This window comes from Tachypleus tridentatus, chromosome 1 (assembly GCF_004210375.1).
Source record: "Tachypleus tridentatus isolate NWPU-2018 chromosome 1, ASM421037v1, whole genome shotgun sequence".
Taxonomy (NCBI): domain Eukaryota; kingdom Metazoa; phylum Arthropoda; class Merostomata; order Xiphosura; family Limulidae; genus Tachypleus; species Tachypleus tridentatus.
This window is the reverse complement of record NC_134825.1, coordinates 56427584-56454861: the sequence shown is the minus strand read 5'-3', so window position 1 is coordinate 56454861 and position 27278 is coordinate 56427584. Positions and strand designations below refer to the sequence as shown.

Sequence of the window (27278 nt, the reverse complement as noted above, 5' to 3'; positions counted from 1 at the left end):
CTGTTTGTTATTGCAATTTATCTTTGTGTAAAGTTTCATTTGGATTGTTGAAATTATAATGGAACTACATGTTTAATTTTTAAAAAATCATAAATTCACAGTTTAATAACCTTCAATACATGTTTCTTACAAATATATTTCATGTTGGAACCATGTTTAGTGTACCTTCTTCTGAAATATATAGTTCATGTATCTTCACCCCTCCTTGAAATACCATTCTTTAATGAAATCTACTGTAATACAAGGATCTTACCGAATAAGGCGAAGAGGAAAACATATTGCGTTTTCAAATTTCACCTCTATAACTACGCTTTACTTTATCAACTGTAGACTTTCTGGAAACTATTATTATATAATCATTATTGGTGAATAGAGATATATTGGGTTTTCAAATTTTTGTTTTTATAGCTGCGTTTAACTCATCAACTGTAGACTTTTGGGAAACTATTATTGCACATTTATCATTAGTAAATAGAGACTACAGTGATGTCAAATGCCAGGTTTGACGATCCATATACATTTCTTCATTTTGTTGAAAATTTTAGTTCTGTAATTTATTTTTCAGTGTGCTCTTGTACATCAAACACCAGGGAGTCTCTGAAGCTCATTTTGTTGCACAAACAAAGATAACAATTAATTTATATAAAACGTCAATTGCGAGTGAACTTTTACTACATGCTTCATTGGAAGTTTCAAACAGATCTAATAAAGGTGAAATCGCCTAAGACCACGTGTTTAGGTAAGCCAGCATTAAAATTGAGGACTTACATCACTAAAATCCAGAGCTTGCTTGCTTCCATCAAGGTGAGAGAAACAGATAGCTGGCTCATTGTGCAACTTTACGCTAAAAAAACGCGACCAAAATGTGTAAGTGTGTTTCTGAGGCAGTCAAGTTTGAATGTTATGCGTGTATTTTCATTATGAAAGTTTAATAAAAAGTGTTAAGAACATATGACACTTTCAAAAATTTCGTATATCACTTCTAGCATAGAATCTCATCAAATTTTCGGAACTAAATTAAATAGTGTCATGTTCAGCTGAGTTTTTAGTGTATTTACAACAATAAACTTGGTCACTGGACATTGAGTACGATAATTGTTGATAAAGTTATACTCATAAGTCATATCCATAAACACAGCTACAGTTCTTGTGTTAAATCTACTTTCTGTTCAAAGAATAAACCAGTTTTAACAGTTTAGGCCATTTATGTTTTCACGTGAAGTTATTTTATCACAAGAAAGAAACCAATAAAAACCTGAAAGGTTAAAGAAGAATAACAGTAGCTTTGTAAAAAAGTGTAATGGAAATCAGGATTGAAGGTAAATAACAACAAAAAATAACAGGAGTTATTCAAAACTTTATCTTCCAGTTGTAGCACACGCATTTCTAAAATATATAAAAAAATCATTTAAAATGAAGGCTATTAAATAACTTTTAATTTTCATTTAATACAACAAAGTATATTAGGTACAGTGATAAGAACGAATGTCTTTATATAATGGTGCCTTTATTTGTTTAGTCTGAAATGGTTCAAGACTAAAATTTTATCTCTATACAAACTTGGAAAGGAAAACCTTAAACAAAACTCATTAAAATATTTATTTGGCTATTTTAGAGTAAAGCCGTGGGGAATCGAACTCCAGATTTTAGCATTGATCCGTAGACTTATTGTTCTCCCATCAAGAGATCCTATTCAACCAAATAACTGGTTTAATGGTTCTTGTACTTAATAAAAATATCCAACAAGGGAAAGACTGTTTCAGTTATTTACCCCAATAACTTTAATTAAATGTTTCGTTTTTCTATCATTGAATTACATCAAAATATGACTGATTATGGTTGATATTTGTTTGCTATGACTATAATATGTGTTTAGCATTGTCATTCTGTTCGCTATGTATCAATCCTGGATGAGTAAGATTTATATAAACGCTTTTATTTGTTATTTGCGTCATAGTTGGGTTACTCATATTTAAAGGTTCGATTCCTTTGGTGCACTCAGCAGATAGTTCGATGTGGCTTTGTTATAAGAAAATACACATGCACTAGTAATCAGGGTAATGAGTGCACTTTTTTTTTTACTTTTCCTAAGAATTATTTTTATCTATGACGTAAATAATAACAATGGCACAATCAAATGATTTAACTCCTGTCAGTTATGATTATTTGTATCTATTTGAGTTCATCTAGTTCTGTAATATACACATTACTGGAAATGATTATGAAAATGAGCAGATGAATCAAGGCATGGTCAGGTGGTTAAGGAACTCAAATCATAATCCGAGAGTTGGGGGGTCAAATCCTCGTCACACCAAACATGATCACCCTCTTAGCCGGGGGAGCGTTATAACGTGACGGTCAATCCCACTATTCGTTGGTAAAAGAGTACCCCAAGAGTTGACGGTGGGTGGTGATGACTAGCTTCCTTTCCTTTAGTCTTACACTGTTAAATTAAGGACGGCTAGCGCAGATAGCCCTCGTGTAGCTTTGCGCGAAATTTCAAAAAACAAACAAACTTTGTCTTCTTGAAAACGACGAATTGTTAAACATTCCAAAACAGGTAAAATAATCGGTCAAACTGCAGATAATCTCGTTCCGATATCATAAACCGCAGATAATCTCGTTCCGATAACATAAACCACAGACAACTGTTTTAATAAACTACAAGTCATTGCAGCCACCATCCTTGCTGACACAGTATAGAATAACGGCATCAGATATAAAACAATGAAATGTAGAATTACAATAACTTTCACCAATGCATATTTAACTTCTTATAAAACAGATTAATGAAAGTCAAAATCGACGGTATCATCTCCTAGTCCTTTACTTTTAACATAAGTGTACCAAAAGTCTTAGCCCACTATTTTGCATCCTGTCCGTTAACGATATACCAATGTTAACCACACCTTGAATACACGCATTACAATATGCAAATGACATTGAGATATTTCATTGGATATCATTCCTCTACGTGCCACCAAAGTTAAAAAAAAAAACACGAAACAAACTCTCAGAATGATGCATTAAATGGCGAATAATTCTCAATCACAAGAGGACTTAATCAGTTGTCTTATATCGCGAGTTGAACAAATATGCCAAACTTAAAATCTTCTGTTCACCCGCCATATTTTTAAAAACAGCAAAATTCTTTGGCACCAGAATTAACTTTAACTTGTTATACACATATCATAAAAATATCATTGAAACGTTAAAATCAGAGTAGCTTACATTGAAAACGAAAAACATAAGCCATTACACTCACGGGTATAGACCAGAGACAATGACATATATCTATGAAACATTTGTTACGCTCATAATACACTATGGTTATATAAGCCTATCTCTCTTCCTTACAATAAAAAATCGAGTCACATATTTAGCTCATCATTTCCCACACAATACGTCAGAGTGCTACGTTAAAAACAGATACTACACAACCAACAGTAGAAGAACGCGTAATAAAACTCACAAACAAAAATCAACTAACCGTAACTTCCTTTATTTAACTTTCATATAATTACTCTCGCCCTTCAATCCTGTCCTAAATACCATTTCCCATATTATTATATCTATGACCGCGGCTCTTAATCAGAATCCAAATAAACGCATCTTACATTTTTATATGTGTAATTCTGTTTATTTTAGTATCTTTAAAGTTCTAAGGTTTTCAGCTTTCACTAATACCTCATCTGAGCACCAGTTAGGTTTAATTCGGTCCAGACTAGTGAAATTAGGTTTTTTTGGGGTATTTATACTCTTCTTTCCATAGCACTGAAATTTTTAGGCATTGAATTCTGTAAATGTCAGTCACAGCACTTGAATGTATTAATCCCTGCTGGACCCTGACTATTTCCGTAGTTCGTCTGACTCGACTTTTCATCTTTTTCATCATCACTACATGTTTAAAGTTTGCCTACTTAGGTTGTTTATTTTTCTTAATAATCTCAACCTGTCTATAAAAGCCTAATACACGTGCTAAATCCAAAATTCACCAATCTCGAATGGGGCCGATGAAGACTGCTTAATCTTCGAGCAACTCTGATGATTAATTATTTCTCTAGAAATTATATTTCATCAAAATAACTGCCAGAATGATCGACAATACAATTGTTATTTCAATGTTTCATCCTCTTGGTTTTGGTGTATTTTTTAGCAGCTTTTCATCCACTTAGAACGTTATGCGAGTCTTAGTATTTGTAGTTAAGTCGCAGAACTGTCACGTATCACGCTGAGTTACGTTACATCACTTTTCACACATTAAGGATTACTACTTTGACAGCTTTTATTGCCAACAGTACTTGTTTCACGAGCATGAAATTTCACATAAATCAGTCACCTGGAGTAGACACTAGTAAAACTTGAATTCCTAAATATTTGCCGTTTGTTACTTCTAGTCTGAAATAAATAAGTACGACAACACAACACTGGTGCGAATAGTATGCTTATCTGTACTTTTATAGTTATTATGCAGATGAGGCCCTGTTTAATTGTTCTCTGTGACGATTCTTTGGTCATACAGTAGAGGAAAAAAACCCACAATATCTGCGTTTTACTTTATTTAATTATTTTCTAATACTGTTTATATATATTGATAGATGGTAAATGATGTGCAGTTCCACATTAGATTATATTTGTTTATAATCTTTATTAATAGGATTAAGAATTTCAGGATAATGTTTATCGTGTTTCACAAGAACTACTAACCAGTACATCAGTGGAACATTTCCATTAAAATACATTATTAATTACCCAAATAGAGCGTATCGGGACTGTTCAAAAGTCTATGCTATTCAACAGTTATTCCGGAATCTTTTTTATTTAAACATACATTAACTCGTACGTTTACTCTAACAGTGGGTGTTTGTCAAGAGCTCCAGACACTGGGGAATTTTATTTCAATCCCACCCTGACTTTCAGCAAACCAACAGTACATGTAAGTATTCAGATAAATATGCTATGATCTAACGTATTAGCTGGGGTTTTCCAAGGTATTTGTTTCTCTAGAGTAATCGGAATTTTACCTCTTATTGCTATTCGTCATATAAATATTCCAATAAGGATGGCACAAAAATACCTTTGTTACGTTTTCAGTGGTATAAACATATAAGCATTTATCGATTTGATTTTTCGCACTTTTAACACGGATTTCGCTTGAAACTGTTGAGGTTTCTTTACGTTTATAAAATATTGTGGCACATATATGTGATTCTCCGTAAATATAGTTTTAAACCCTTCAGTCTTCTTCGCACAAGTAGCTATTAGAATAAAACAAAGGTAAGTATTTGACAAAGTTAATTCAGTTTGACGGTAGCATGCAAATGTAGCTTTATATTTATGTATGTTAGTATGTTATTTTAACGAAAATAGCGTACGTGTACTTATTATATACAATTTACTATATCTCTATTCATTATGTTATCTGTGACTTCCCAGTAATTGGACATATTTTAAATATGTTCAGTAACGATCCTTCTCTTAATCAACCCCTTAAAGAAACACAATAAAGATGCAAGTTACTTAAAATATGTTACCAAGGATTTTAATGTACTATGAACGTAAACATATTTTAATATTTCACACCCATAATGAGTCTCTACACTCACCGCTGACTCATTGTGAAACACGATATGGGTTACGGTTCTACCACATTCTACTGCCGTAGTTTTATTGCTGACTCATTGTGAAACACGATATGAGTTACAGTTCTACCACATTCTACTGCCGTAGTTTTATTGCCGTTTATTTGACTACTGACATATGACTGCTGCGGTATTTTACTGAGGTAATAAGTAACTGCTAGCGTGTCTTACTTGCAGCAATGAGGTGCAGCAGTTAATTATTTGATGTTATGGGTTGTTTTTTTTTGCAGGTATTATTGGAATATTATAAAATCTGCCATTAGCATGTCAAAAATATCGAACACGAAAACTGCGTGACAAAATTTGTACTCGTGCAAATATAAATAATAGTATATACATGTTTCCTTCATAGTTTAATAGATTTACTAATACATATTTATTTTAATATCAGTGGTTGTTTTTGTTGAATATATATCTATAAACTGCCTCAAAAATTAAAGGAATAAGTACGTTTTCTTATATAATTTATCTCAGTGTTACCAATATGATAATATTTTTATTCTTTTAGGTAATTTGCCTCATTTCAGTTCCATCTGTATCCACTTTTTAATGTGTGATGAACAGTAAAACACGAAGAAATAAAATGTTTAAAAATGACCAATATCAACAAAATTGATATCCCATATGAAACAATACTTTAAACAGTTTACATGCGTTTATTCAAAAAATGTTTGAAACATTCAATATCTAATGTGACCTCCACGGGCAGTGACACTCCTAACATCGATTTGGCACATTTCGAATCAGTCTATCGATGTTATCTTGTGGTATGGCAGCCAACTTGTCTACCAGAGCCTGTCGGAGTTCCTGTACATTCTGAAGAGGGTGCTGGTGTTCACTAACATATCCCAATAATGTTCAAACGGATTTAAATCTGGAGATCTGGCGGGTCTTTCAAATGTCTCTATACCTTCCTCGTCAAGGAAGTTCATAGACAGTTTGGCGACGTGGGCTCGCGCGTTAACCTAAATGAGAATTAACCCATCTCGGACAGCACTGGCACTAGGCTACACAATGAGTTCTAGAATTTCGTCTCTATATCGTCGTGCTTTTAAAGCACCCCTGTCGAGTATGAGTCAATCCGTGCGGCCACCCAAGCATATGTCAACCCAGACCATTACAGAACCTCCTCCATAAGCGTCGACTTGCACAATGTTACAGGCGGAAAATTTCTCTTCAGGCGTCCCCACACTCTCACACGTCCATCATCACGAGACAGTGAACCTGATCCCGTCTGTCCACAGCACGGTGGCCCATTGACAAAGTTCCCAGTCCAGGTGTTGACGAGCAAACTCCAACCTGGCTCTAAGGCGCCCTTCGTGCAGACAACTGCGAACTGTTTGGGTCGACACACGGGTTCTAGTGGAATGCTGAAGTTCATTTCGCAGTGATAGAGCGGTAGCTAACCTGTCCCGCAGAGCGGTAGTCACGATGTAGCGGTCTTCTCTGGCTGTTGTGCAGCGATGACGGCCTTGACATGTTCTCCTGCCATAAGAGTTCGTCTCCTGATAGCGTCATCAAAGTCGACTGATGACGTTTGGTGACACACCGACGCGCTATGCCACTCTCCTTTGGGTCTGGCCATCCTCCAGCATCTGGACTGCCCTGGCCACTTCTTTCTCTGTCAGATGGCGCCTAACTGCTTGGGTACACAAGATGAAGGTACACACTGATAAAACGAGCCACAAAAGATCCATGTTGGTGTTTGTTTCAAGAATTAATGAGGAATGCATAGTTTCACGTAACAGTCTTATATACGGTACCTTGAGTTGTATTCTCCTTGAATGAAGTGAGTTTCGTTTGAGTTGCTTCAAACTTCACTCGCAAGCTTAAAAATATACTTGTAGGCAAAAGAATGTGTTTTTTATAGATACATTTAGTTATGAAAAAAATATGCTGAAATATGTACTAGTTTCTTTAACTTTTTGAGTAGTATATAAATGCATGTAACTTATACTTTCACGTATTCCCTAAATTTGTAGAAGATTCTCGAGAGTAAGAACTAACAATATATGTTTTAGGAAAGCAATAGCGAATCTTTAAGTGTGGTTGCCAACTGAAATTTCGAGAACCTCGCCTGAAGTTTATAAATCGAAGTGCCAAGAGACAGTTTTATATTGTTGGTTTACTACAAATAGTATATAGACCATAAACCTCTGAGGCTATAATTGTGAGTAACATTTGTTTATTGGGAAACAAGTGATACTTGACCACAAACGTTTATAGATTTCGAACATTACAAATCGTTTACAGTGAATTAACTTTAGACATTAGTATTTCTACAAGGACATTAGATATTATCATCGAAGAAAAGTCAATTTGGAAACGGCGTGAGACCAGCCAAGAATAGACAATTAACTTACTAATCGTTAAGCGAACTGCACCAATATCAACTCAAAATTCATTCGCTACCAAGTAGAGAATTCAATATTACTTGTAAGTATATAAAACTTTTGTTCATTATTTGCAATAATCATTATTACAAACTATATTGTTGTTCGTATATTTAAATATATTTACGCTCTGAAAGAAAATTGTGTAGAGCAATCTTGTTAGCAAATATTGCAAATTTGATGCATAATTATATTAAATTAATTTCTAACTTCAAATTTCCGTCAATTTAAAATCGTAATAGGTAATATAATAAATAGGAGACTCGTCCGAAATAGATTGTAATACGTAAAAATAGGGACAGCCTCCCTATCCTCAGCAGACTATTAAAATACTTTATTATTCAGCTCTCCGGTAACATATTCAATTACTTTATTATTTTTCAGTTTTATTTTTAATCAATTTTAGTACGACAGTTTATCAGGTCATTTTGCAAGAAAATATTTGAGAACATAATTATTTATACTAATGAGCTAATCTTCATTGTTTTAATTTTAATAATAAAGTCGTTTTTTGGGCTGTGTTTGTTTGCTTGTAGCTCAGCATAAATGTTTGTAGCTCAGTTACACAATGGGCTATATATACGTGCTTTGCCCAACACAGGTATCGAAAAACCGGTTTTTAGCATCCTGAGTCTGCAGAAACTTAGCTGCTAAGAAAAATTTCGTATTAAGAACATATTTATTTGTATCTACGTAGTCAGTGTCTCAAGTTTTGAAAATAAGGTCGGTCACCGTGCTGGAAAATGTTTCATTTTGAGAACATAATTATTTGTCGGCAGTTAAAAGTTGCGCTACCAGGGGATAATATAAGGACTACTTCGGTTTTAGATACTCGATCTTTCAATCTGACTGACTTTAGTTAGTGGTGCAATATACCGAGCCTTAAGTTAAGCTCAATTAAATATAATTAATCAACTGGGAGTTAATTACTATCCATTACTAACTCTTTTTTTCATCAGAATTTTCCAACTATTAGTATTCTTAACGCATTTATGGCTTGTCCATTCATTATCACTTCTTCTAAATGTAACGCTTTATATTTTCCATTTTTTTCTGCAGTTTTAGTTATTATGACTACATAATTCAACTATATGTCTAACTTTATCACATAAAACATTAATCAATTATTTAATCAATCTGTGGAAAGGTTTGTGTTATATTTCTTAGGAAGTATACTGACCCAGTTTTAACTGTTTGTGGTAAAGAGTTCTACAACGAGGCCCGGCATGGCCAAGCGTGTTAAGGCGTGCGACTCGTAATCCGAGGGTCGCGGGTTCGCATCCCCGTCGCGCCAAATATGCTCTCTCTTTCAGCCGTAAGAGCGTTATAATATAACGGTCAATCACACTATTCATTGGTAAAAGAGTACCCCAAGAGTTGGCGGTGGGTGGTGATGACTATCTGCCTTCCCTCTAGTCTTACACTACTAAATTAGGGAGTATGTTTGTGCGAAACTAAAAAAAAAAGTTCTACAGCTATGTTCTCTCGTCACTACGTAGCTAATGTTACTCACTCACATAAGTTTTCTGACTTCCTATATTTTAACCATATTACAAACTGTTTTGGTAATTTTTTTCAATATTTATTCTTACAACATCAGATATAGAACCTTGTTAATGTCTCCACTGCAGTTAAACTAATAACTCATACAGCCATCTCTAATGCTCTTTAAAAGTCTCAATTACGTTTTTCTAAATTTTAATTTTCTCTGATAAGCTTCCGGACTCAGCTCATAAGTCTCTATAATAACTGATTTCTCTATATCACACTTTATTTAGTCGCTGCTCCAAATTTTATTGTATGGTGCTAACGCTTTCCCAAATAATACAAAAATTAGCTTTCTTACCATATCCTTTGGTTACCATATCTCTGATCTCGCTATTTTTTTCAAAATTGCGGAAGAATACATTTAAACTGTCTTCGGAAAATTTAGGGCACTGTACACGGGTGCTTCTTTCATGTGTGCCAGCACAATCTCCAGGATTGGTTCGTCTGCCACTCATGATTAATTTGAATTTTCTTTATATTCCAATTAAATGTTTTTTTCATCAAGTTTTATTTTCAAGCTTCTACCCCCAACTTGTAAGCGTTTCATTTTCAAGCTTCATCTTTGTAAGTTTTATATTAACGTTATGATATTCTTCGCGAATATCTCTCGCAGCTTAAGTATCTTCACTGAAATCGAGGTTAGAAAGATCATTCATAGCGATTTCATGCTCTTTTAAAATTTTACGTGTTTCTAGTTTCATTTGCTAATACTTGTTATACCAAGTTCTCTATATTTCTCTATATTTATTTATGAATTGATTTTTTGTCGGGAATTTTCAATTTCCAGCCACGCTATTACTAATTTTCTACTCTTAAACTACGCAATTTATAACCAGTAAGAAGTAACAGAGCCACTATCAAAACCGAAACAAACAATGTAAGAACAAAAAGGAAACTTACTCTCTTTATCGACTTCGCTTCTTAATTCAGTTGGTTATGCTTTTGTTGATGTCATCAATCAGCTAGACCAGGGGTCACCAAACTACGGCCCTCGAGGTCATTTTGTCCGGCCCGCCAGCAGCTAGTTGCTTAGAAATAAAAGGTGACATTTCATCAAATGTCCGAATGTCATAACAAAATAAATCACGCCGATGGTAGCTTTGAGCTGGCAAACACAAGACGTTATGATAAAAAGAAACAAGGCTGTCACGCGCATTTTAACCAATAGGAAAATTTTTCTTTCGTCCTTGCTGCCCGTTTATTCATATCGAGACACGTATCTATGAAAGCATTAGGATTTCGAAAACAAGTACAGACTTAACCCTCGTCCTATCGACACGTCTTGTAAATTCAGCGGCCTAGGGTTACCGTTTCAGCAAGCTCATTTCTCTTAGTAGTCGGGTTATGCGCTTTTCGTAACTCGTTCTTAGGTAAGTGTCGTGGCAAACGTACGTTTCAATATATTTTGTTTCTGCGTTCTTGGACCAGTACAATACTTTTCTCACAGCGTTCTGTGTTTTACATTTTCAGATCCTGTTTCTTTCACCCATCGTTATGGCTGCTTTTAAAAGAAGAAAAGTGGACTCTGAGTGTCGTGCTTTCAATGAAGAATGGGGAGAAAAGTACTTCTTTGTGGAAACAAAAAACCAGAAAGCTACTTGTGTGATATGGACCGAAAGTGTTGCTGTTTTAAAAGAGTACAATCTTCGGCGTCACTATGAAACAAAACATCTATCAACATATTTGAAATTTTCAGGAAAGTTCCGTTCTGAGACATTTGAATCCATGAAACGTATTTTTGAATCTTAAAAGAATCTCTTCACCAGAAAGTTTGCTGAAAATGAATCTGTCACTTGTACAAGTTACAAAATAGTGCATAGGATGGCAGAGCGAGGAAAACCTTTTACTGACGGCAACTTCATCAAAGAGTGTATGATGGAAACAGCAAATGAGCTGTGTCCTGAAAAAGCCAATTTCTTTGAAAGTATCAGCCTTTCAGCAAGTTCAGTTGTACGGAAAGCAGAAGAACTTGGAGAGAACATCGCATTACAGATACGCCAAAAAGCTAAAAACTTCCTATGGTATTCTCAGGCACTGGATGAGTCTACTGATCTCTCGAGTACGTCACAACTTCTCGTGTTCATTCGTGAAGTTAATTTAGACTTTCAGATCACGGAAGAGTTGGCATCAGTTTGTAGCATGGACGGAAGAATAACTGGAGAAGACATTTTAATGAAAGTGCATAAAACTTTGCAAGACTATAACCTTCAGTGGAATCAGCTAAGAGGTGTAACAGTTGATGGAGTTAAAAACATGGCTGGAGTAAAGAAGGGTCTGGTGGGGCTGATCAGGAAACAGTTGGAAGATCTTCAACTCCCAAGCGCTCTGTTCATACACTGCATCATACATCAGCAAACACTCTGTGGAAAAGACTTAAATATTTCTCGCGTACTGAAACCAGTCATTTCTGCAGTGAACTTCATTCGGGGTCATGCACTTAATCATCGCCAGTTCAAGGCGTTTCTTGAAGAAATTGATTCGGATTTCTGTGACTTGTCTTATCATACGACGGTGAGATGGCTCAGCTACGGTAAAGTCTTGTCTCGTTTTCATAAGCTGAGAAGAGAAATAGATATATTTCTTATCGAGAAATATAGAGCCGATCCACTTCTGTCGGATCCAACCTGGTTGTCAAAGTTGTCATTTTTGGTTGATATCATATCCAACATGAATGAATTGAACTTGAAACTTCAGGGGAAGAACAACCTTGTCTGTGATCTCTATGGAATCATTAAAGGATTTCGGAGAAAGCTGTCATTGTTTGAAGCACATTTGGAAGGAGGAAACCTCTCTCATTTTCAGTGTTTCAATGAGTTTCATGCTGGAATCACAGAAGATGTCAATCTGGAGTTTCAGAAAAAGATTATTGATGATTTAAATAAGCATTTTCAGAGAGATTTTCGGATCTCGACAGAATCGAAAGTGACATTCTCCTTTTTCAGAATCCTTTTGATTGTGTCATTGATGACGTGCCAGTGGAACTTCAGTTGGAGGTCATCGATTTGCAAGGAAATGACTTGTTGAAAACAAAACACAGAGAGATGATTTTCCAAAGCTGAAGTATTTCGCATCTGATATGGCATCAGTGTTCGGAACAACTTATGTCTGTGAACAAACATTTTAAAAAATGAAGTATGTGTAGTCGGTACATCGATCAAGGTTGACTGATGAACAATTTTAATGATTGGATGCAGCAATTCAAAACCGAACATTGAAGATATTTTGAAATCCATAAATCTCACTAACTTTATTGCGGCTTAGTGAAATTCAGATATGTACTTACTCTGTGCGATGTGACAATTGTTTTTGCTAATGTCACCTTCTTCGATACTTTTGGTAAATAAAAATGTTGGTTGTATTTCTGTTTCTTTTCATTATATGTGTGTATTTCATGCTACTGGCTAATGTGGCATCCTAAACTTAGTGTTAAGTCTTTTACAGAACTTTCGTTCTAGCTTATGAGTATTGAACATAATGATCATGTGGCCCGCGCTTCTCATTCCCCAAGTAATCTGACCCCCTGTGAAAAAAGTTTGGTGATCCCTGAGCTAGACTAACACACAGAAACCCAAAACACATTGAATTATAATTTCAAATATAAGATATTGAACATTTTGTATGTTTTGTTCGACTGAGTATTTCAGACGTATCTCACTTTCATTCCATATTAACGTAAGTTATCCTTACTTATACGCGCATTTCAGTTTTCTTCGTTAGTCGGTGTCTTAGCGGTACGTTTGAGGACTTACAATGCTAAAATTTGGTGTTGAGCTCCCCGCGAAAGACAGGGTACTTGAAGCTCATTTTATATTTTTGCACTAAAACACAAACAAACTGGTTTTTGATACACTTGGCTTTTGTGTTTTACTGTTTGTGAAACACAGTTAGTCTTAGTCGTTAATTGTTGCTATCAGATTATTTATATTCCCTGTGTTTGAAAGCTTAGCTGATTCTTACCTACTGGTAAATATGAATTTTTCAAATACAATTTGCTCAGCTTTATCATTTCCTCCGGCACTTGGAGTTTTAAATACATTTTTTAGAAACTGTTTCTTATCACGTATACGTACGTTATGCCAGACTTAGCGTTAGTTAGAAGTAAGTTCACGATGTGCTAAACATTAATGTGGACAATTTAGATACATAAAATTGTCTATCTCTGATATTTATTGCGTATAAGTAAAATTATCTCATAGCATTAACGGTTTTCAGCAATCTTTGTGAACATTAAAATCGTGATAGTCACTTATAAACTACTTATTATATTGAGAATAAATTAAGAACACATGATTAGTTTTATTGAGTGTATAAACGACCGTTTTTAGTAATTCATAATTTGTTGTTCATTACAGCTCCTACAATTACTGATAATGATATGACTAAGTTCCCTTAATAGTTATGTAAATCAAAGATAAGAAACAGTAACTATGATCATCACCTAGTGATAGAAAATAATGAGCTTTATAGCTTCAGATTTACAGCAGTTTGAACGATGAAACATGAAAATGTAGAAATTGTATTTAAACATGAATGGATATTTTTAAGAAACAAAACCATTAATAAAACAACTGAAACTTGGGCATTAAGAGTGAGTAGACTAAATACACATGGGTGATCAATCAAAACTTTGGGCGTAGGCGCTTTTTATGTGTATTCATTGTGACTAGGAGCAAGAAATTGTCTTCTCTAGTGTTTGGCTGTTGTACAGTATGTTGCACAACTTACTGATTCATTGTGCCAATCGACATGACAAAGAATACGAAAATCGTTAGATCAGGTCAGACAAACAAACGCCCTGAGAACTGTACTGTTATGCCTTTTAACATATATTATCTAAACATGAATGTTAAACATCTGAGTAGTTTGTTCCTCTATATATATTGTTAGTATCAGCTTTGTACTGATTGTAATGACAAAGAAGATATGCAAATAAAGGAGTCACTTCACTATGGCCTGGCATGGCCAAGCGTGTTAAGGCGTTCGACTCTTAATTCGAGGGTTGAGGGTTCGAATCCCGGTCGCACCAAACATGCTCGCCGTCCCAGTCGTGGGGGCGTTATAATGTGACGGTTAATCCCACTATTTATCGGTAAACGAGTAGCCCAAGAGTTGGGTGGTGATAAATATCTACCTTCCCTCTAGTTTTACACTACTAATTTAGGAACGGCTAGCGCAGATAGCCCTAGTGTAGCTTTGCGCGAAATTCAAAAACAAACAAACACTTCACTAGCGATGTACTTTATAGCATTCTATTATAAAATCAACTTCATATAAATACTAAAAAAAAGTATTTCGATTAATGTATTACACAAAAACCATTTGGTTAAGGTTCTAATTAAATTTATTAGTAGACAGGGAAATGTTATATGTATATTACATTTCCTACTTTCAGAGGAAGTGACTTATTGTTTACGACATGAGAAACTCGTCAAGAAACCTTATTCCATAATAATTCTAGAAGTAACAGAGTGTTCGAATCTAAGATGAGAACAAAAGAACAAATACCATAAAGATCAGAGTGTAGCAATATCCCTTGAAAAACATTCGTTACGAAGACACGGGTAAGTACTTTATATTTGAACAACCTGTAATACGGACTTATCGGTGGTTTAACAGAATAAACACTGATTCCAAACATAAGAATTCAATCTCCATCATTATTTTATTTGCTTTCTACGTTATTCCTAACCAACTTGAGTTAACGTTGGACAAGTTGTGGAATATTCTTGCGGAGTGAATTACGCCGTTGAGCACAAATTTATTTAACAACTTTTATTGTAAGTATTTCTTATTATGTCTTTCAGGCTTCTTGTGCTATTAGGTAAAGAGTAAAAAAATAAAAAATGACATGTAAATGACAATGAAAAGTAAAATATCTCCAGTTTAGGTTACCGCTGATTAGTTTCGGTCTACGCGTCCAAGTTACCACCTTTTAAGTAAGAAATTATGCATATTTTACACATATGTTTGGTGTGTTTTTAGTATATGTTCTGATATCATAGTTATCAATCATGAAAAGTGTATTTAAAAGCCGAAGCAGTCGATAGAGGTTATGACTTTATAATTATCGACAGAGCTTTCCATAAAATGAACGACAAACGTCTACAAATGAAAAATCCATTAAAATCATCATACAACGTGTTCATTAGTATACCATTTTTTTCTGTGATTTTGCAAGGCAGTTGCTAAGGTTTTTGTATTTAAGATTAATAAAGTAGCAGTTATTCCTCAATACAAAATTATCAACGATTCTTAAACACTGAAAGATTCAAAAAAGTTTTAAGATAAAGATGGAATTTTCCAAATCAGTTGCAGCAAAATGTATATAGGATAAAAATACTATTTATGACCTTAAGAAATGCAAACACAAAAAAGGAACTTCAGCGAAGAAGTATTTGCATATTCAAAAACAGACCTTTATGTATAAATAGAGATGAAGGACCAATTAGCATTTCCTGGTTGTTTATCTTAAGTAATCCCTGATTTACGATAAATGTTACTCCCAAGTTTCCTGTCTTTGTTTCTCAAAAACGAACTCATTTATCAAATGTTGTAACTACATATAAACTCAGATGATCCTCTGAACGGCCCGGCGTGGCCAGGTGGCTAAGGCACTCGATTGGTAATTTAAAGGTCACGAGTTTGAATCCCTGTCACCCCAAACATCGTCGCCCTTTCAGCTGTGGAGACGTTATAATGTGACGGTCAATCCCACTAATAGTTGGTAAAAGAGTAACCCAAGAGTTGGCGGTTGGTGTGATGACTAGCTGTCTTCCCTTTAGTCTTACACTGCTAAATTAGGGATGGCCAGCGCAGAAAGCCCTCGTGTCGCTTTGCTCGAAATTCAAAAATAAACAAACAATACCATGGACACAAGTTCTGAAAAAGATAATTGCGTTACCAAATCTTATCAGCAGTGAAGAATTTAATGTTGGTCCAAACCGGGCAATGCACTGACAAGCATCTCATATTGTGGGACTCAAATTAATGCAAAACCAAATTATAAGTTTCCACACTTATAGTTGATTAGTAACCGACAGACCCTTCAAGAAAACTACACCCAGTAATTTGAAGTGTTAAAAAGCCTTTTCAGTGAGCTGTAACCTATAAAGTTTTTTTGTGTTTTTACCCTTAATTATATATTTTTCTTTATAAGTTAATTAGTTATATTTTTGTATATTCAAATATGTGTAAGGCTATAAATTGCTTTCACCTTGAAGCACGAGCTTAAATACTGTTAATTTTTATTTAACATGTTGAGCGATGAAATACACTTCGGTTGCAGAAATATTAAACACGATAGTAGTGTATATGTTATTAGATTTACGGTGCGACTAAAATATGAATTAAATTAAGATACTAAAAAACTTATTATATATTGGAACTTGGTATTACAATGATTTAACTCTGATTACGAGATAATTAACTTTTGATTATAACTTGCTAATTTACGAGGTAAATTTTTAAAATAACTAACTGAGTTACAATTAATTTGTTTGTTTTGAAATTCGCGCAAACCTATACGAGGGCTACCCGCGCTAGCCGTCCCTAATTTAGCAGTGTAAGACTAGAAAAAAGGCAGCTAGTCATCACCACCCACCGCCAACTCTTGGCCTACGCTTTTACCAACGAATAGTGGGATTGACCGTCACATTATAACGTCCCCACGGCTGAAAGAGCGAGCATGTTTGGTGCGACCGGGATTCGAACCCGCGACCCTCGGAAGAGTCGAACACCTTAACACGCTTGGCCATGCCGGGCCGAGTTACAATTAACTAAATTTTTATAATAACTGAGTTACAAGGTAATTAAGTTTATATAATAACTTAACGAATTATAAAGTAATTATATTTTTATAATTATTTGCCGAGTTTTTATTTTTTCTAAATATTCTAACTTGGAAGTTGTCAGACGATTTTCGTTACGAAACAAAATATCTAGTAATTCAATATCTATAATATGGTGTGAATTGATGAAAGCACCATTGCTATAAAGCTGTAAAATATTTGAGTCCATAAGTTTGAGGGCCTGGCATGGCCTATCGCGTAAGGCATGCGACTCGTAATCCGAGGGTCGTGGGTTCGCGCCCGCGTCGCGCCAAACATGCTCGCCCTCCCAGCCGTGGGGGCGTTATAATGTGACGGTCAATCCCACTATTCGTTGGTAAAAGAGTAGCCCAAGAGTTGGCGGTGGGTGGTGATGACTAGCTGCCTTCCCTCTAGTCTTACACTGCTAAATTAGGGACGGCTAGCACAGATAGCCCTCGAGTAGCTTTGTGCGAAATTCCAAAACAAACAAACAAAGCATAAGTTTGAAAACTTATGAAGCAAAAGTAAATTACTATTAAATTAGACAAACTTACAAATTTAAATTAATTATTAATAAAAGAGTTTGAAGGTCATCATTTGGAATAATAAACTATGTCTATACATATGCACAATCACAGAGGTTTGTATTTTTGTTTCGGATAATTGAGAAAAGCTACACATGAGTCACGTGCATTAACTTTCACTAATGTTGAACCACTAGACTAAACAGAAGACAACTAGTGAACATAATCCAGTGGTAACATTTGGGTTATTCTAATCGACTATCAGGATATAGCCGTCACTTTTATAATGCAACCACAACCCTAAATGTGGAGCACGATTTTACGACAACAAAATTCGAAACGTAAACCATCAAATGTATAGTTTAGCATGATAGCTATTAGGCCACGCCCTACCTAATCAGAAAACTAATCGCATTTTATTAGAACGATTTGCATTACTTTACATACTGGCGTGTCATTGATGACATTCATCGCACATATATCCTAATTTCACTGCAAATTCTTGACCATCCGATAACGAAATGCAGCAGCAGATTGTTTCAGCATGAAGTGACGTAGAACCAAACGAGAACATTTCAAAGAGTAGAGGATAGGAGAGATAAAAACAAATAACACAGTAGAGTGTTTAGGAGTTTCCAGAAACATATTCCTATCGCAAATATTAAGCAACACCTTCATACATTGTATTTATAAAAAAGAACTCTTGAACCCAAGATGCTTTTGAAATGAAGTATATCTCCTGGTGCAATTAACAAAATATTAGAAAAGGTTTACGAACGCTTCTTAGCCAGAGGTTCACAAGCTTTCAATGACACTTCGAAGTCAACTGCTGATTTTTTTCTTTTCTTCTGCCTCTTTTTTTGTAAAGAAGAATTATAGCGGAAGAAACTGGTATCCCAGTAACTACCCTTTATCAGGTAATTATGACCACACCAAATACGATCAACATTCGAGAAAAATAATTCTATGTATTTTCTAAACTATATTAGAAAGTGTGATTAATCTTCAGTTTAGCAAGCTATAATTTCTAAAACTAAAAAAAAAATATTAAAAAACGGACGCATCTTTGTGCATACCGTTTATTGCACACAACAGTAGTGAAAATAACTGTTTAGTTTCAGAAAACATAATTCACTTTTTTATTTTAATTAACTTAATTATGGCTCAATATAAAGTATTTGACAAATGTGGCACACGTTTGTGTGTGTGTGTTTTTATAGCAAAACCACATCGGGCTATCAGCTGAGCCCACCGAGGGAAATCGAACCCCTGGTTTTAGCGTTCTAAATCTGTAGACATACCGTTGTACTATCGGGGGCATCCGGCACAGGCAAATATTAAGCGTTTATGAAATCATGCTTTCAGTTGCTTAGCACAACTATGAAACTGACTACTATGACACACGTGACGAAAGTTTGTAAGGTTTTTGTTCGTTTTATCTGCACAGTGTGTGCTCTCTTCGCCAATCACAGGGACCAAATCCCGCATTTTAACGTTATAAGCCGTCAAACATCAGTGCTGAGCCACCAGGGGTCAAGGTAGAATTAGAAATGAAGATTCACGTGTGTTATAATTGTGTCTGATTTCTTTTTACAACATATTTTATGTGTCCTTGGAGGATTGTATAGAAAATATTTCCTATACTGTAATTGAAATAAGCCTCAGAGAATGTTAATTTCTGCCAACTCACTGATTTATGCAACCTCTCAAACACCGACACTGCTTATAGATTTCAGATTCAAGTCATGTTATTGGTTAAAAAAATATAACATTGTGGACAAATACATTTTAACAACCAGTTGAGAACGCTGATAATACAGCACTTCAATGCTATGACAACAGTGAAGTAAGTAGCGAGTCGTAACCGAACATCCAGCAATATGCAATTATAATAGACGAAACACTCAAGACACTAGTTTTTGTTTATTTTAATTTGTTAGGTGTCACAGTGTTTGTAATCACTAATTACAACGTTATTAATTTTAAGCATTGACTTAGTTTACATTGTCTCATACAGCTCAAGAACATAAGATGAACGAATAAACATATAACATATCTGTAATTGGTTGTATCCAAGATAGTTAGTTTAAGCCTTTCTGCGTTTACGACAGTGAAAAATTAAGTTAAAAAACAGCTTATATAAGATTTGAAGTTTTTTTCTCGTCACCGTTCTTATGTCTACTATATTGGGCTGAGGAGAGCCTATTCAATAGCATGTCGAAATGCAAAGCCAAGGGTTTGATTGTGAGATATGATGTCACATAATGCGCTTCGGTATTTTCAGTTATGAGGGGGTTGTAACTTTTCTAGTCAAACCTGTTATTCTGTCCAAAATGTCGAACAAACATGGCGTCTCCTTCTTCTTTGGTCACTAAATCAAAATTACGGACGGGTATTCCTGAATCCTAAGCATTTCAGATCCGGTCATTATGCTCAAACACGAGTAAGGTTGTGTTTAGGCTTAAGACACCAATTCCAGCCCCTAATATATACAAATACGTTCTTTGTATAGATTATAAGCTTACATTAAAATCTGACGAGTTTGATAACTTTATAATTAATGTGTGAAATTTATTTAATTATGTCTGCATGGAAAATAACAAAAAATAAAGATATTAATAAACTAAATATATAATATTTGTGTAAATTGAAATTAAAGTTAATACTTTTTCATCTCTTCAAAGAAGTAGTCTTAGAAGTGAAAAGTTCGCTTATTGGAATGGATCCATCCAAATTCAACGAGTCAAAAAGCACCTACACTCAGAGCACCGAATTCATCATTCCTTTTGAAGACGACTTACCTGTGAATGGTACCAATATTCCCTCCAGTGAAAAGGCACAAATGTTAGTTTATGACATTTTTATTCCAATTATTGGGGCAGTCATTGTGCTAATTAACTCCGCCGTAGTGATTTCGTCTGGACTGCTTTTGAAAAAAGGGGTAACTCCTAAAAGTACATACTTGTTTCTGGGCAACTTAGCTCTTTCTGATGTCTTAACGGGCATTACTGTGCTTGTTGGGCACTTTTATCCTGATTCCATTAGAACACAAACCTGCTGTTTGATCCAACTTGGTAAGTTACTGTTGAACGCCATTGCTTTCCTACAATGTAAGTTAACTGATATTCTTATGATAATGTCTGACTGTTTTAATAAGTGGGATAGTTTTTATTAAATAATGGTATAATACTGAGTACCTTGTGTTATATACTTGATTTAAATTTTCATTAAAATATTAGCATTTTTTATTCCAAACTCATTAATTATTTTTGTAATAAATTTCAATTACCATCAAATCATTTTATATAATGATGCATGTATTTCATCACACTTTGAAGAATTTGTAAAGATAATATAAGTTTCATAAGGAGAGAACTACAGAATACTTAAAGCGAATAACACTATTATTATAACATATAAATCAGTGTATGAATATTTATAATTAAATATAAATACTATTAAACTATTTAAAAGCTATATTTTTATTTATCAAAAACAGATAGTCCAAATATATCTCAGAACGGCTGGTGTGGTATTAACACTATTATTGATAGGCAGAGAACAACGTTTCGACCTTCCTACGTCATCTTAACCTGAAGATGACTAGGAAGGTCGAAACGTTGTTTTCTGCTTATCAATAAAAGTGTTAATACCCATACCAGACGTTCTGAGATACATTTTCATTTCAAGTGGGTTTCTCGTCATCAAGAAGGTAGTCCAAATGATAACTATCAAGATATACCTATCCAGTTAACATCTTTGTGCAATCACTTTAAATTAATTTACTTATTATCAAATCCTAACATCATTTTGGGAATATTAACTCATGTATTTCAACATGGTTATAGCCATCACTTTCGTGGATAAGAAGAAAAATTAAGTCAGTACCACGAATTACAGTTCTAGAGTTAAGCTGGAACTGTCGCAGAAAAATAAAAATATATGACTTTTATAGCTATGTACAGTTATTGTGTTTCATCTAAAAACTCACTCTTTGAAATATATTTAATGTTATTATTTTTCATCTTTCTGTAAAGGTTATTTCACAGGAATATTTAGTTTACCTTTAATCATCCTTATTTATTTTATTTTCTTCCAGGAAGTATTGTAAGTGCGTCATTGGCTTCTAGCTGGAGTATCACTTTGATCGGAATTGACCGTTTTATCTTCATAGCTTATGGGCTTTATTATAAAAACTGGATGACGACAAAACGAGCCAGATTAATGATTGGTTTCTCATGGGTTATATGTGTTCTGATTGGATTTTCACCGGCTATGGGGTGGTCCTATCCCGGTAATGGATCACAATGTTGGTATGTCACAGCAGCCAAACCAGAACACCTTTTATTTACTGTAACCATTGGTTTTTTTCTTCCTCTTGGGATTATTGTTGTATTATATACGTTCATCTTATACAAAGCCATCCGCCAGGTGAGAATTAGAAAGCACAACACAGTGGATAAGTCTCCAGAAAACATTCATATGTCGGAAATCCAGGATGAGAAAAACTTAAAACCTGTATTTTCTCAAAGATGTCATTCTAAAGGGCAAAGGAAAATATTTACTATTACCTGCCTAAACCAAGAAGGTAGAGATAAGAAGAACTGGAAGGCTATTAAAGTGGTAGTTTTTACACTCAGTGCTTTTGTGTTGTCATGGTTTCCCTATTTTATTGCTGTGATCGTCTATGTAGCCAAACCAAATATGCAGTTAGCTGTGACAATGGCTACTGTTCTAGCAGTTCTAGGATTTTTTAACTCATTGTTAAATCCTCTTATCTACGCTTGGTGGCACAGAGGGATAAGGACATTTATAGTGGAGGACTGTTTGTGTAGGAAAAAGAAAAGGGAAAGCTGTCGACTAGCAGCTTTTAGAAATAAAAATAACACGTCCAGTGCTTCAAACTCAAAATTTAGCACTTCCAGCACAAAGTCCTCTAATGGAGTAAATGAAGTTTCTGGAGCAAAACATGTATAATTCCACAAAACAGTGTTGAAACAGTTATCAGTTACCAAATGTTTATGTATTTGATTTGGGTTAGTTGTAAAAATTAATAAAAAGGTTTCAGGCCGTACTTGTAATTGAAAAACAACAATATGTGAAAAATTACAACACATTTTATACAATGTAAGATGAGGATATTCTAAAGATTGGTTATGTGTGTGGAAATTAAAAAAACGACAACATGTGCTGTGATGATAAAAATTTTCATGTAGAGTTTATTTTTCTCTTAATTTTGAAGCTACATTTGTTCCAATAAATAAGCCTATACAAAACTTCTAAACATCGAATATCTGGTGAGATCCATAATAGTTTCAATGAAATCACTTTCAGTATTATCAGCTCCGCCCTCGGTAGAACAACGGAAAGCTAACGGACCTAAAAGGCTAAAATTTGAGATTTGTTTCCCCGCGGTGAATACATCAAATAGCCCAAAGTGGTTTTGCTCTAAAACAACAATATATTATTACTAATATTTTCGAGCAAAATTGTTTTTTTAAATGTTTATTTGTTTTAGTAAAGTACAATTATACGATTTATTTTAACTTTATATTTGAGATGTAATTTTAATTTCAGTCGTGAAATAGTAGTTTAATTATTTCTGAAACACATTATCTGTATTTCTAGAAATAGTCTCTATAATGTGTGTTATTTGATCTTCATAAACATGTTTTTAAAAACTTTTTGACTAGATTTAATTGTTCTTTATTGTCATATATAACCGAAATATTTGTTATTAAAATGCCACTAAGACCGATAGTTTAATGACTAGAACATACGCTGCTACACGGAACGGCGACTTCTAATGTGGCGTAGGTATTAGTTTAAATCTTGTCAGTAAAATATAAACGCTTTTTAATTTCATATCAGCTTTCATTAAGGTGCTTTATTAATTCAGACAGAAACTTATATCATAAATTTATAAATAGCATTGATACGATTACGAAATTTGTAAGAATTGGTTCAACTGGGTATGCCAGTGAATGAGGTATCTTAAAATAATCAACATAGTTAACACTTTGCAATATACTATTGTATTTCAAGTTAAATAACTGATGCGTTCGTGTTGGTGTCAAATAGTGTTCCACACTTTGTAAGGAACATTTTTCATGATAAAAACAAACTACCTCTGACAAGAGTTTTACTGAGGATGCTTCGGTAGTGTGAGCCAAAGAATACTTTATGATAAACATGACGCATGTGGTACTTGTGTCACAAACGTTTGTGGTGTGTGGCCTCTCACTTAATATGTGCATAAAAATAGATAAGCTTAGGTCATTCAAAAATGCTTCGTATGATGGTCAAAATTTGATTGTTGTTCAGTATCAGAAGACAACATTTTTATACTCAGCAAATAATCTAGTTATATGTCAACATAGGAGAAAAAAGCTCTGAAGATATATGTTACCTTTATCAGGATTAATCTCTTTATTTACATGACATTAAACTTTTTTCTTTTTCCATTGATGTAAAATGAATTTCTTTGTTTTACTTACGTTTAATACTACAAACGCATTTTCTTGCTCTATATTTTCGTGACTTATATTTATTCTCTAAAGTGTATGAATGCAGCTTTTTAATATAAAGAACTAATATTCAGGAAATTAATTTGTATGTGAGATATTTTATGAATATTTATGTTTTGAAATCATACGTTTGTGCAAGTTATCGGTATTATTGTATAATATCAGATACTAACCTGACGTTCTGCAATTACATATTCAAAGCATGTTTTGAAATACTTAGTAACACTCATCAATGCAATAAAAAAAAAGAGTTGTAATATCAGATTTTTCTTTTTTCCAAGAAATGCAATTTAAAAATAGGAGATGGTTTAAATTTCTTTCATTTTAAGGATAACTAGCATTGACAAGTAAAACGTATGGTAGATATATTTTATGACCTACGACAAAAGTAAATAAGTTTTAATTTCCTCTTGAAAAATAACCTATTGATATTATTTACGTTATAAGACTCAAAATATTAATAATCTCTAATAATATATATTTATTCAGTAAGGAGATTTGAAATTTCCAAGTAATAGATATTCCTTTTACTTAATGGCATCGGAAAACTAAGATATATGGACCAATATGGGGTACCAGAACCTTGTAAAAAAGACACGCAACAAGTTGTACCACAGCCGTAGTAAGCAAAATGAGGCATCTTGTAAGAGATGAGAATTTACGAATTCAAAGGTCAGAGGCAAAAGTTGTCCACTAACTTTAAACAACAATACCCATAATAATCAAGAAGGATCTAGATCTAGAAATGTACCAACAGGTTATGGATTCATTAAGATAACGCTTTCAAGCATATCTCTCGTTTAATTGTCTCGTAGTTCAAGCCATTTAATAAAAAGGTGAATAATTAAACAAATACATACTGCTCAAGTCGCTTATGTATTTATGTTGGATCAGAATACTGAAAATGGCACTTTGAAAGCACCGTCTTCTTACACTTGATGAATCACAGAAAACTTACAGAGAGGGATGGTATGCTTTGACATGACAACATTTTGCGATGAAAGTAACGGTACAAGACTATAATTAAAATGTATTAGATATGGCAACTAGGATGTAGTGAGGCTCCAAAATTATTTTGATACAAGTTAGTAGGCTATAATAGCATATATAGAAATAATTATATATCTAAACGCTTTGTGTCATGGATTTTCTTTCATATTTACATATTTACCCACAAGAAAATTTTATTCGTAAAATGCAAAATGTTTAAATGTTTATTTCGAAGGTGATAGTTTTAATAAACTTTTCGTTGACGTTTAACATAAACGTTTTTGAATATTCTATTGTACCAATAAAAAGGTTAAAAAATGAAGAGGAGTGTCACAGCTCTTCTGCTCTGTTTTGAATTCTTAACAAGAGAACTGTACTACAAACTGAAAACAATGTGCAGAAATTTTATTTCGCTTCTTTCTTCTGAAGGGATCATCTAACAAATTTTCTAATTGCGTGTATTTTATTCCTTCTATTTGAACATATTTCTCAAGTACTCAACCGGAAAAAGATCGTTTTAGAATTACATACATTTATATTTATATAACTTAATGATAGAACTTATAGCATGCAAGTGATGGTATTTGTAAAAATGCATGATGCTTTACTTATGTATTGGAGAGATATTGATAATGCTACGAAAACAAATGTGGCAAAAGCTTCAGTTCACTTAATTTTAGCTACTTGAGTAAACAGAATAATTTTATGTAAATGTAACCATCAAAAGTTGGATTCTTAGCGATGAACATTTACCAAAAAAAACCCGTTAAAATTGTTCTAGTTACTGTTATGAATGATGCAGCACTTCAAATATGCGGATTTAATGTTGTGATAGAAAAGAAAGTTTTCTGTCCGTTTCAACGTTATTCGTGATTTTCAATTATTTTTCCTTATAATTTCTTTATAGTTAAAATACTTTAACTTCGCAACATTAAATGTGTAGACAGTAAATTTTAGAGGTTATTTCTGAATCGATGTTAGTTGCTGATCATGAACTTTTCGCATTTTTTTTTGTGAAATTAGTTTTTCACCCATTAGGTACATATATAGATAATGTTAAATATGTTGTTAGAATTACATTTATTTAATATTTTATCTGATTATCATGTCACGGATTATCGGCGACAGCCGTAAAATGTAAATTAGTAAATTCTTCAAATTATATTTATTTTAAAATTAATCGAATCATCTAGGCATCAATTCCTTTCATGGGTCTTACTTTTACATCAGCAAATTTTTGTTCAATGACTAATTTAAAAGTTTGTAGTTAAATTTCCAGCCTCATAATTATTAGTCTATCAGCACCTATAATTAATCTTGTCACTTATAGCATTTTAGTTTGAAACTCGACATGTATTTACACTATATTTCTCATGTTAAAACAAACAAATTTACTATGAAAGTAATCTTTAATTAGAAAGTTGTATTCAGTAAGAAGTATGTGTTTGTGTTTTTGGGAACATCAACTTCTCTCGAATAACAGCGCGAGGAATCGATAAGAGCTAATCACATTTGTCACGCTAGGCAGGTGTGGTGAAGTGAATCGTCATCTTTCAGTTTCCTGACTGTTCTCTCCTTCGTACATGTCCAGTCACTACAAGCAGACCGTGCTATTAACTACGATCTCTTGTATCAACTAAGCCTGGAGAAATTTCATTAAAGATACTGATTTTAGCGTTGCTGATAATGAATTTTATTAGTTCTTACCCATAAATAGATGATAACCTGTGTATAGTTGCTAGCAGGATACATACTGTTGGAAACTGATTGAACAAACGTAGCTACATTATTAAACGGACCATTAATATGTCTCACGCTTAATTGGTTTTGATTAGAATTTGTTGTT

General features: G+C 33.9%; 1 protein-coding gene across 2 annotated transcripts; it reads left to right on the top strand.

Moving 5' to 3' along the window:
- Nucleotides 1-5104: 5104 nt before the first annotated feature.
- LOC143249364 (glucose-dependent insulinotropic receptor-like) lies at nucleotides 5105-24428 on the top strand. 2 transcript variants are annotated; one of them, XM_076499207.1, is made up of 4 exons: nucleotides 5105-5277; nucleotides 14976-15144; nucleotides 20603-20989; nucleotides 22015-24428. In XM_076499207.1, the coding sequence occupies exons 3-4, from the start codon at nucleotides 20635-20637 to the stop codon at nucleotides 22890-22892; spliced, it is 1233 nt and encodes a 410-aa protein (XP_076355322.1). In that variant the 5' UTR covers nucleotides 5105-5277; nucleotides 14976-15144; nucleotides 20603-20634; the 3' UTR covers nucleotides 22893-24428. The 2 variants fall into 2 exon arrangements, with proteins under 2 accessions (XP_076355322.1, XP_076355250.1); XM_076499135.1 differs by having other exon boundaries at nucleotides 20600-20989.
- The last annotated feature ends 2850 nt before the right edge of the window (nucleotides 24429-27278 follow it).